The sequence below is a fragment of the Neomonachus schauinslandi genome, chromosome X, assembly GCF_002201575.2.
Source record: "Neomonachus schauinslandi chromosome X, ASM220157v2, whole genome shotgun sequence".
NCBI classification, from domain to species: domain Eukaryota; kingdom Metazoa; phylum Chordata; class Mammalia; order Carnivora; family Phocidae; genus Neomonachus; species Neomonachus schauinslandi.
Window position 1 is genome coordinate 61,383,937 of NC_058419.1, and position 12,167 is coordinate 61,396,103.

Genomic DNA, 12,167 nt, shown 5'->3' on the forward strand with positions numbered 1-12,167 from the left:
TTCCTTGGAGACAAGGTAAACTTGAAGGATGAAAAGTGGGTTGACATTGTTTTCAATAATCCACAGTCATTATTCTGAGCATGTAATAAAACTATAATATTGTATTAAACAACTGAATTAAATGTTAATTTCTTTCTCTCGTTGCATGTCCATGTCATGAATAGCAATGTTTTCAAAAATTATAAGGGAGGTATTTATAAGACTATGAACTGCTGGAAGAATGATTCACTTTTCATGTTGGTAGTATTATGTCTCACACTCCCATTTATAGTATCAAAATAATTCACCATGATTAATGTTAGGATAGTGAGCCAACAAAAGCAATAGTGATTTGCCACTTACTATTTGTTTTTATCATTTAAGAACATTGCAATTTAGTACTATTACTTTTCTCACAATTTAAATGAACTGAAATATAATTTTTGGATGAGTAAGTATAAAAAAAGTCCACATGGAATTTTGCAAGTAGCATCATCAGCATTTAATAAAGCTCAGGAAAAGATATTGACCAATTTTTTTTTTTTTTTGCATTTTCCAGAATCTATTACAAGGCATCCTGTTTTCTCTAGAGTGCCCCATGGCCTATTTTTGTAGACAAAACAACGGAATAGGTCTTTGTGATATTCTAGTGTGTGTAACAAAATTTAGAATCCTAAAAAGGAAATTTAGAAATTGCATTCAAATTATTTTCTCTCTGTTATTTTTTCTTTTCTCCTTTCACACCTTCTAAAACATGTATTATTCATCTAAAATTACTATTATACCATTTAGATACTCTAGGAACACATAAATTATGTTTCTAAAAGGACTGAATTTATTTTAAAGCATTGCATCAAGTTTGACTCTCAGTAAACAAAGCCATGTTCATTATATGTTGATTTTGGCAAAGAGCACAGACTTGCATATATCAAATGATATGATAAAGTAATTTAAATTAAAACTTTTTTTAAGTTTTAGTGTGGCATTAAAGTACAATATGTATATCTTCTGGGTAAAGAATTTAGGCCATAATGTTTCTTGTTTTCTTAGAAGTTTTCATAATTAAAATTTTAAAAATGGACCCTTTTATCTGATACTTGTGCTATTCACTGGAATAGAAGCATAGAAAAGATTCTCTCTGCTTAGATTAATGAAGTCACACAATATATGATTAAACTGAAACGAACATATCAAATATCTAAGAGGTAGTGACATTCATGATCACAAGTTGTATTAAAAGGGGGAACTGCTAAGATTTTTTTAGCAAAGACCCTACAAAAATCAGTCTTGGGCACTGAGTGCTGACCTATCTTATAGCAGTTAGTTAAAAGTCTGAGCTCTTTGCAAAAGAATGCCATTTTAAACTTACATGCTAGCCTACATTCATAACATATATATGCATGTTTCACTGGGGCAAGCAACTTAGAAACATGATTGCATCATAGCTGTGTAGTTAAGCAAGGAAGTTGTCAACTGAATGCATCTACTTTTTGTAGGAGGTCATCTGTTCTGATCACTGAAATGTATAATGAAAGGCTATACTTAGAAGCCTAGAAAACCTGTGGTTTACTACATAGAAGTTTCAATTACAAAATAATGGGAATGTTATAATTACCATAAGAAATTACAGTGTCTAACATATCATAATCTTTACCTGCAGCTACTTTTTAATCACAATAACATCACATCAAAAGGGTACATATTTTTGTTAATTAAAATTAATGAGGCAATTTAGGACAAGAGACAGATTCTTTCACTCTGTGTTTTAAATTCTTCAACATAAAGCTACAGATATACTTACGTTGTGATATAATACCAAAAAAGGGACAGATCTTTGCTTTCTAAAATCACTGAAGTACATAAAATGCCTTGGAAGATAAAAATACTATTCCATGACATCTAAAAATTTTATGTGCAACTCCCATTCTCCTCATTGTAATATTCATACTTTAATTATGTATTCATTTTGATTGTTTGCATGTGAAAAACCAACTAGTCTATTATTTCAACATTAAGCTGATTTCTCTTCAAACCAAGATAATTTTAAAAGCAATAGAGATTCCTTTTTCGGGATGCTTAAGGCAGAATGCTTAAGGTTCATGCTTGCTGCTTTGCCTGAGCTTCTGCTTCCTGAAATGAAAAACAAACAAAACAGATATATTTATATATCATGAAGTGGACATCTATGTACATTTTGGATAAACTATATTAGTTCAAATTATTAAGAATATTCAAAAGCAAGGGAGCCTGGGTGGCTCAGTCTGTTTAGCATCTGACTCTTGACTTCCACTCAGGTCATAGTCTCAGGGTCCTGGGATCTAGTAAATCCTGTGGCTGGCTCTGCACTCAGAGGGGGAGACAGCTTCTCTCCCTCTCTCTCCCTTTTCCTCTGCCCCTCCCACCACTCATGTGTTCTCTCTCTCTCTTTAACATAAATAAATCTTTAAAAAAAAGAATATTCAAAGACCTGGCAGGCCAAAAAGGACTGGCATGATATATTCAGAGCACTAAATGAGAAAAATATGCAGCCAAGAATACTATATCCAGCTAGGCTGTCATTGAAAATTGAAGGAGAAATAAAAAGCTTCCAGGACAAACAAAAACTAAAGGAATTTGCAAACATGAAACAAGCCCTACAAGAAATATTGAAAGGGGTCCTCGAAGCAAAGAGTGAGCCTAAAAGCAACCTAGATCAGAAAGGAACACAGACAATATACAGTAACAGTCACCTTACAGGCAATACAATGACACTAAATTCATATCTTTCAATAGCTACCCTGAATGTAAATGGGTTAAATGCCCCAATCAAAAGACACAGGCTATCAGATTGGATAAAAAACCAAGACCCATCAATATGCTGTCTGTAAGAGACTCATTTTAGACCCAAAGACACCCCCAGATTGAAAATGAAGGGGTGGAAAACCATTTACCATGCTAATGGACACCAAAAGAAAGCTGGGGTGGCAATCCTTATATCAGACAAATTAGATTTTAAACCAAAGACTGTAATAAGAAATGAGGAAGGACACTATATCTACTTAAAAGGGTCTATCCAACAAGAAGATCTAACAATTGTAAATATCTATGCCCCTAACATAGGAGCAGCCAATTATATAAGGCAATTAATAACAAAAGCAAAGAAACACATCAACAACAATACAATAATAGTGGGGGACTTTAACACCCCCTTCACTGAAATGGACAGATCATCTAAGCAAAAGATCAACAAGGAAATAAAGACTTTAAATGACACACTGGACCAAATGGACTTCACAGATCTATTCAGAACATTCCATCCCAAAGCAACAGAATACACATTCTTCTCTAGTGCCCATGGAACATTCTCTAGAATAGATCACATCCTAGGTCACAAATCAGGTCTCAACCAGTACCAAAATATTGGGATCATTCCCTGCATATTTTCAGACCACAATGCTTTGAAACTAGAACTCAATTACAGGAGGAAAGTCAGAAAGAACTCAAATACATGGAAGCTAAAGAGCATCCTACTAAAGAATGAATGGGTCAACCAGGAAATTAAAGAAGAATTAAAAAAATTCATGGAAACAAATGAAAATGAAAACAAAACTGTTCAAAATCTTTGGGATGCAGCAAAGGCAGTCCTAAGAGGAAAGTATATAGCAATACAAGCCTTTCTCAAGAAACAAGAAAGGTCTCAAGTACACAACCTAAGCCTCCACCTAAAGGAGCTGGAGAAAGAACAGCAAATAAAGCCTAAACCCAGCAGGAGAAGAGAAATAATAAAGATCAGAGCACAAACCAATGAAATAGAAACCAAAAGAACAGTAGAACAGATCAATGAAACTAGGAGCTGGTCTTTGAAAGAATTAAGAAGATTGATAAACCCCTGGCCAGACTTATCAAAAAGAAAAGAGAAATGACTCAAATAAACAAAATCATGAATGAAAGAGGAGAGATCACAACCAACACCAAAGAAATACAAACAATTAAAAGAACATATTATGAGCAAATACATGCTAGCAAATTAGATAATCTGGAAGAAATGGATGCATTCCTAGAGATGTATCAGCTACCAAAACTGAACCAGGAAGAAATAGAAAACCTGAACAGACTTATAACCACTAAGGAAATTGAAGTAGTAATCAAAAGTCTCCCAACAAAAAAAACCCAGGGCCAGATGGCTTCCCAGGGGAATTCTACCAAACATTTCAAGAAGAATTAATACCTATTCTTCTGAAACTGTTCCAAAAAATAGAAATGGAACAAAACTTCCAAACTCGTTTTATGAGGACACCATTACCTTGATCCCCAAACCAGACAAAGACCCCATCAAAAAGGAGAATTACAGACCAATATCCTTGATGAACATGGATGCAAAAGTTCTCACCAAAATACTAGCCAATAGGATCCAACAGTACATTAAAAGCATTATTCACCACGACCAAGTGGGATTTATCCCTGGGCTGCAAGGTTGGTTCAACATCCACAAATCAATCAATGTGATACAATACATTAATGAAAGAAAAAGCAAGAACCATATGATCCTCTCAATAGATGCAGAAAAAGCATTTGACAAAGTACAGCATCCTTACTTGATCAAAACTCTTCAGAGTATAGGGATAGAGGGTACATACGTCAATATCATAAAAGCCATCTATGAAAAACCCAGAGCAAATATCATTCTCAATGGGGAAAAACTGAAAGCTTTCCCCCTAAGGTCAGGAACACGGCAGGGATGTCCACTATCACCACTGCTATTCAAAATAGTATTAGAAGTCCTAGCCACAGCTATCAGACAACAAAAAGAAATAAAAGGCATCCAAATCGGCAAAGAAGAAGTCAAACTCTCACTCTTTGCAGATGATATGATACTTTATGTGGAAAACCCAAAAGACTCCATCCCAAAACTGCTAGAACTCATACAGGAATTCAGAAAAGCGGCAGGATATAAAATCAATGCACAGAAATCAGTGGCATTCCTATATACCACCAATAAGACAGAAGAAAGAACATTTAAGGAGTTGATCCAATTTACAGTTGCACCCAAAACCATAAGATACCTAGGAATAAATCTAACCAAAGAGGCAAAGGATCTGTACTCAGAAAACTATAAAATACTCATGAAAGAAACTGAGGAAGACACCAAGAAATGGAAAAACATTCCATGCTCATGGATTGGAAGAACAAATATCGTGAAGATGTCAATGCTACCTAGAGCAATCTACACATTCAATGCAATCCCCATCAAAATACCATCCACTTTTCTCAAAGAAATGGAACAAATAATCCTAAAATTTGTATGGAACCAGAAAAGACCCCGCATAGCCAGAGGAATGTTGAAAAAGAAAAGCAAAGCTGGTGGCATCACAATTCCGGACTTCCAGCTCTATTATAAAGCTGTGATCATCAAGACAGTATGGTACTGGCACAAAAACAGACACATAGATCAATGGAACAGAATAGAGAGCCCAGAAATGGACCCTCAACCCTATGGTCAACTCATCTTTGACAAAGCAGGAAAGAATGTCCAATGGAACAAAGACAGTCTCTTCAACAAATGGTGTTGGGAAAATTGGACGGCCACATGCAGAAGAATGAAACTGGACCATTTCCTTACACCACACACAAAAATAGACTCAAAATGGTTGAAAGACCTAAATGTGAGACAGGAGTCCATTAAAATCCTAAAGGAGAATACAGGCAGCAACCTCTTCGACCTCAGCCACAGCAACTTCTTCCTAGAAACATCGCCAAAGGCAAGGGCAAAAATGAACTATTGGAACCTCATCAAGATAAAATCTTTTGCACAGAAAAGGAAACAGTCAACAAAACCAAAAGACAACAGACAGAATGGGAGAAGATATCTGCAAATGACATATCAGATAAAGGGCTAGTATCCAAAATCTATAAAGAACTTATCAAACTCAACACCCAAAGAACAAATGATCCAATCAAGAAATGGGCAGAAGACATGAACAGACGTTTTTCTAAAGAAGACATCCAAATGGCCAACAGACACATGAAAAAGTGTTCAACCTCGCTTGGCATCAGGGAAATCCAAATCAAAACCTCAATGAGATATCACCTCACACCAGTCAGAATGGCTAAAATTAACAAGTCAGGAAACGACAGATGTTGGTGGGGATGCGGAGAAAGGGGAACCCTCCTGCACTGTTGGTGGGAATGCAAGCTGGTGCAGCCACTCTGGAAAACAGTATGGAGGTTCTTCAAAAAGTTGAAAATAGAGCTACCATATGATCTAGCAATTGCACTACTTGGTATTTACCCCAAAGATACAAATGTAGGGATCCGAAGGGGTATGCGCACCCCGATGTTTATAGCAGCAATGTCCACAATAGCCAAACTGTGGAAAGAGCCCAGATGTCCATCGACAGATGAATGGATAAAGAAGATGTGGTATATATATATACAATGCAATATATGCAGCCATTCAAAGGAATGAAGTCTTGCCATTTGCAATGATGTGGGTGGAACTGGAGAGTGTTATGCTGAGCGAAATAAGTCAAGCAGAGAAAGACATGTATCATATGACCTCACTGATATGAGGAATTCTTAATCTCAGGAAACAAACTGAGGGTTGCTGGAGTGGTGGGGGATGGGTGGGATGGGGCGGCTGGGTGATAGACATTAGGGAGCGTATGTGCTATGGTGAGCACTGTGAATTGTGCAAGACTGTTGAATCACAGATCTGTACCTCTGAAACAAATGATACATTATATGTTAAAAAAAAGAGAAGAAGAAGAAGATAGCAGGAAGGGAAGAATGAAGGGGGGGGGAATATGAGGGGGAGATGAACCAGGAGAGACGATGGACTCTGAAAAACAAACTGAGGGTTCTAGAGGGGAGGCGGGTGGGAGGATGGGTTAGCCTAGTGATGGGTATTAAAGAGGGCACGTTCTGCATGGAGCACTGTGTGTTGTACGTGAATAATGAATCATGGAACACTGCATCAAAAACTAATGATGTAATGTATGGTGATATAACAATAAAAAAATTTAAAAATTTGTAATAAAATAAAAAATGACTTAAAGAAAAAAAGAAGAAAATTCTGATATTATAACCAATCCCTGTGAAAAATAAACCATCAGTGCTTTCTCACTATATAAGGCTGCTTTATAACTATAGACCCCTGAGCCTCATTCTATGCTTCAGTTTGAGTGCTCCCAGTTTGCAAACTGTCTTTTTGGTGTATGCACAATAAACTTTGACTGATTAAAAAAAAAAAAGAATATTCAAAAACAAGCAAACAAAATGGCTCCCAGAGAAGACTGTTTAAAAATTCTTAATAAAAAAACTATAGGGGCGCCTGGGTGGCTCGGTCGTTAAGCGTCTGCCTTTGGCTCAGGTCATGATCCCAGGGTCCTGGGATCAAGCCCCGCATCCGGCTCCCTGCTCCGCGGGAAGCCTGCTTCTCCCTCTCCCGCTCCCGCTGCTTGTGTTCCCTCTCTCGCTGTATCTCTCTGTCAAATAAATAAAATCTTTAAAAAAAAAAAAAAGCTATAAAGTGTACCTGGGTGGCTCAGTCAGTTAAGGTCTGCCTTAGGTTTGGGTTATGGTCCCAGGGTCCCGTGATTGAGCCCCAATCAGGTTCCTTGCTCAGTGGGGAGTCTGCTTCTCTCTCTCACTCTCCCTCTGTGTTTATGCCCTCTCTCTCTCTCTCTAGCTCTCACTCTCTCTCAAATAAATAAATAAAATCTTAAAAAAGAAAAAACTATAAAGTAGAAACTTATATTTAGAAGCAGATATAATAAAAGGCTGCCTAATCATTACTGTTTGAAAGAATTCCATAAAAGCAAGTGATTTACAAGTATATTTCATATTTTATTTAAAAGTAAATGATTTCCTTTCTGTGTGATTTTTCACCAAAATTGAGTGTTCAAAAATATTGTCACCTAAAGTTAATTGTTTTGTTTAATTAAATTTGAAATTACTTGGAAAATGTACTATTTGTTAAAATATCATTGCTTTTAAATTTTACAACGTTAGGCAGGAAAAGAGATCAAGGTGTTTTTCTTCTCCTCTGGGCAATGAGTATCTCTAGCATAGGAACTCTGACCTATTGATGTGCTCTGGCACCTACCAAACATAGTACTTGACATAAAATACACTTCAAGGAAAGTTTGTGGAACTAAAGATGGGTGGTAAAAGTGACTTTGGTGAAAGAAATTTCAGCGTTAGATTGTAGAATTCATGTATATTAGACAATATCATTCTAAACATGTGTCATAAGTTGAATACTTGATAGTCTCAGGACGTGTGTGAACAGTTGAATACTCCAAAATGAGCCTCTGATACTATGCCCCAAAAAAGGGGGAAAAGCAAAAAAAAAAAAAAAAAAAGATGTTAGATTTTTACAAGACAAAAAAGGTAGAAATGAAAGAAAGAAGGTCACTGAAATTCATTTTTAATACATTTTTAATAAAACAGATGTAAAATACTATTGACTTACCTTCTAAAAACCTTCAGAAAAGAAAAAAAAAAAGACCCTAAGCTCTTTTAAAACTTGAAACTTAGTGTTTGGCTGTCAAAATGAATATATCTTAGACCCACATTAGACATTTTCTTTCATTTTATGAAACAAGATTCCAAGAATTTCCTCACACAGAGAATGAATTTTACACTAAGACTCCTCAAAGGTCTAGCACATATAGTTGGGGAAGTAGTTATTTAAAAATGTGAATATGCCCTAATGTGAAGTCCTTTTTCTTATGCACATCTAATGCCTCTGAGTAACTAGTATTTTGGAGACAGCCTAATTCCCTAAAGTCACATCCTATCAATCTTTGCTGTAATTAGTCATAAACCTTTAGTTCTCAGTTATCCCTTTTAATGGAAGAAATTATTAGCACAGACATCCAAAACAAAAAGGCAATTCAAAATTCTTTATGATTTATCTTTATAATACATCATATTTAAAGTAAATTATTTACTTTTCTAATTACATTTTATCCATCAAATATGTAAATTGTGCTAAAATATTTGTCACTACACAGATGTAAGTAGCCAATATTTATAGTTCATGGATTATCTAACCAACCAGAGAGATTTGGAAACATGCATATGAGGTATCCTCCCCCTCTATTCCTAATATAAACATCATTCTATAAATACACTGATTTTGAGTCAGATAATCCTGGGTTCAAATTCCAGTTCTGCTACTCAATTATTATGTAACCTTGGAAAAATTACTTAAAATATCTGAGCATCAGTTTCCTCCTCTGTAAAATGCCATTGAGGACACCTAGCTCATAAAGATGGTATAAGGATAAAATGAGATGTATGTGAAGTGTCTAGCTCAGTGCTTGGCTCATTGCAGGTATCCATCTTCCTTTCCTGCTTTTCTCCTCTCCACTTTTTGCCTAATACCTAGGACCAACACCACAGCTAAGTGATATTAATATAAAATTTCTGTTGGAGATGTAGTAAAATAGGATGGGCTCAGTGGAAATAAGAATGCTTCAAATCTCACAGCAGAGGCAGATTCCATTGCTCCTCCCTAAAGCAGGGTGGTTCAACCAAAACAAATGAGGACATTTCTCTAACCAGCATTCTCTACTCCCTCAACATACTAGTGAATACGGATTAATGATTTTTCTCTCAACATGAACACCACCAGATTTTTACTTTTTAGTATAAATACATTATTTTCTTTCATATCTGAAAATTGTCACCTCCACTATAAAGAAATGCTAGTGCTAAGGAATGATCTTTTGTATTAATAAGAGAGTAATTAGTAAATAAAAATATGCCCTATTTTCAATTCATCCAATATACAAAATAATATAAAAATTGTCTTCCACAGGAGGATTCCTTGTTTTATGGAAATATTTGTCATAAGGTACTTTTAAATATCAAGTTCTCCACTGTACTGGTTTTGAATAATTTTTAAATGTAAAGAGAATGTATGCTAATTATTTGGAAAGTGAAGAAAGGAGAAAAATATTCACGTTTAGCTATGGTTAAGCTCAGTCTCCTAACATAATTAGAATATTAATTATATAGTAAAAACAACCATGTACCTCATTATAATGTATCTTTATACCAACTCATTTTTTATTTTTTGAAAATTTCTTTAAAAAATGTATTTATTTATTTGACAGAGAGAGAGAGAGAGCGCACAAGCAGGGAGAGCTGCAGGCAGAGGGAGAGGGGGAAGCAGGCTCTCCGCTGAGCAAGGAGCCTGATGTGGGGCTCGATCCCAGGACCCTGGGATCATGACCTGAGCTGGAGGCAGATGCTTAACCGAATGAGCAACCCAGGCACCCTTACAAACTCATTTTTTAATGAAAGCACTGGTTCATTCAGTGAATAAACCATTTTTTTTGACCCTATGGACGTTTAACTTGTTTTCAAAGTTTCAAGATTATATAACACACTGAAACATACTTTTATCCATAAAGTTCATTCAGTATTGAATTATTTTGGTTGACCATACTGTTAGACATTTAACTTGCTTTTAAAGTTTTAGGATTGCAAATAGTATTTTGATATATGTTTTTATCCATAAACCTTTTTCCATGCATAGAATTGTTTCATTAGACTACAATACCCAATGTAAAATTACTGGGTGAAGGTCCTTGATACCTATTTGCCATTTCGGTTTTCAAAAGGGAACACTAACTCATACTACCACCAGTACTATGTGAGAGCATCTATTTCGATGCATCCTTCTTAGCATTGAGTATTATCATCTTGTTTTATCTTTGCTAATTTCACAGATGAAAATTGAATCTCATTTTATCACATGTCCTTATTTTCAGTGCATTTTTCCAATGTGGGTTAACTAGTTGCATTTCTTATTTTGTATTCACCAGTTCTTCCTGGAAAGCTTATTGTCCTGTTAAATTAAAGGGGGAAAAAAAAACCTCTGACAGCTTAGCTGAAGAATAGAAAAATCATTCTGTTATCAAATTTATCACTTTTCATCTTGGAAAAAACCTATTAAGTACTAACATTCAAAATCTCCTTATCACCAAATAAAAGGCACAGCATAGGGAATATAGTCAGTGATATTGTAATAGTGTTGCATGGTGACAGATGATAGCTACACTTGTGAGCTTAACATAACTTATAGAGAAGTTGAATCACTATATTGTATACCTGAAACTAATGTAACATTGCGTGTCAACTATGCTCAAGTAAAATAAATGAGACAAAACAAAATGAAATCTCCCTATCACCAATCTACCCTTCAACTCCAGTGTCAATTCCAAATCTCTTATTATCCCAGTCTATCCACTCTCTCTTTGATAACATCTATTGTTCTTTTACTTTATTCCTACTCCTAGGCTTAAACAAGGATGGGGAAAAAAAAAAAAAAACCACTATAACCAATCTGACTGGCTCCACTACGAACTCATCAACTCTAACTTTAGCTGGACCTTCTTTTTTGCCCATACTTCCATTCTCATTCTTAACCTACTGTTTAGCATATTTTCAACAACTGAATCCATTCAATTTCCTCAAAGTTCTAATATCTTAAATTTCCCATCACTCCTAGCATATGACCTTACACTAAAGATATGGCATTTTCAAATGTGACCTTCTCTAACCTCCTCACATATTAAAATTTCTGTTTTTATCCTTCTCTCCTCATTCTCTCCAGTCTCAGAAAAACCTGCATGTCTTCTTCTTTCCAAGACTAACTCCTCCCTTCAATCACTCACTTTTTTTTCCTCCATGGCATTTGTTTTATTTCACAGTCACTCAGGTTAGAAGCCCTAGAGAAGCTTCACTTCTTCCCAGTTCTTTATGTCCACAAACATCTCATAAGTTGCTACGTCTTATCATACATGAGTTTTCTAGATCTCCTAAATTCATCTTTTCCTTTCCATGGTTGCTGTCCCACTTTAGGCCCTCTCCATTACTTTTCTGGACTCTTAAGATACCCTCTAATGGGTTGGCTTATCTCTAATATCTCATTTCTCCAATGTTTTACAATCCATACTATTGCCAATTTTCTTAAGACATAGATCAAACCACATCTTAAAAATGCAGAGATAATCTTATAATTGTATTCCCCCATTTCCTATCGTGGCTTTTGGATACCTAGAGGATAAAGCTGAAAGTACCTAACACAGCATTCATAATTTAGTCCAAACTTACCTAGCCAATCTCACATCCTCTATTTAATATACCCTATTCTGGAGACATGCTGCAGTACATTCTGCTCTCTGAACATACCA

The 12,167-nt window shown here is 35.5% G+C and overlaps 1 protein-coding gene across 1 annotated transcript in view; it reads right to left on the minus strand.

Annotated features, from left to right (window-relative positions):
- Positions 1 to 428: 428 nt before the first annotated feature.
- The window catches only part of SH3BGRL (SH3 domain binding glutamate rich protein like), an 86,594-nt gene continuing 74,855 nt past the window's right edge, over positions 429 to 12,167 (minus strand). Inside the window, exon 4 of the mRNA XM_021689990.1 lies at positions 429 to 2,109. Within this exon, the coding sequence (XP_021545665.1) occupies positions 2,077 to 2,109 (33 nt within the window). The 3' untranslated portion in view covers positions 429 to 2,076. The remainder of the gene's footprint in view (positions 2,110 to 12,167) is intronic.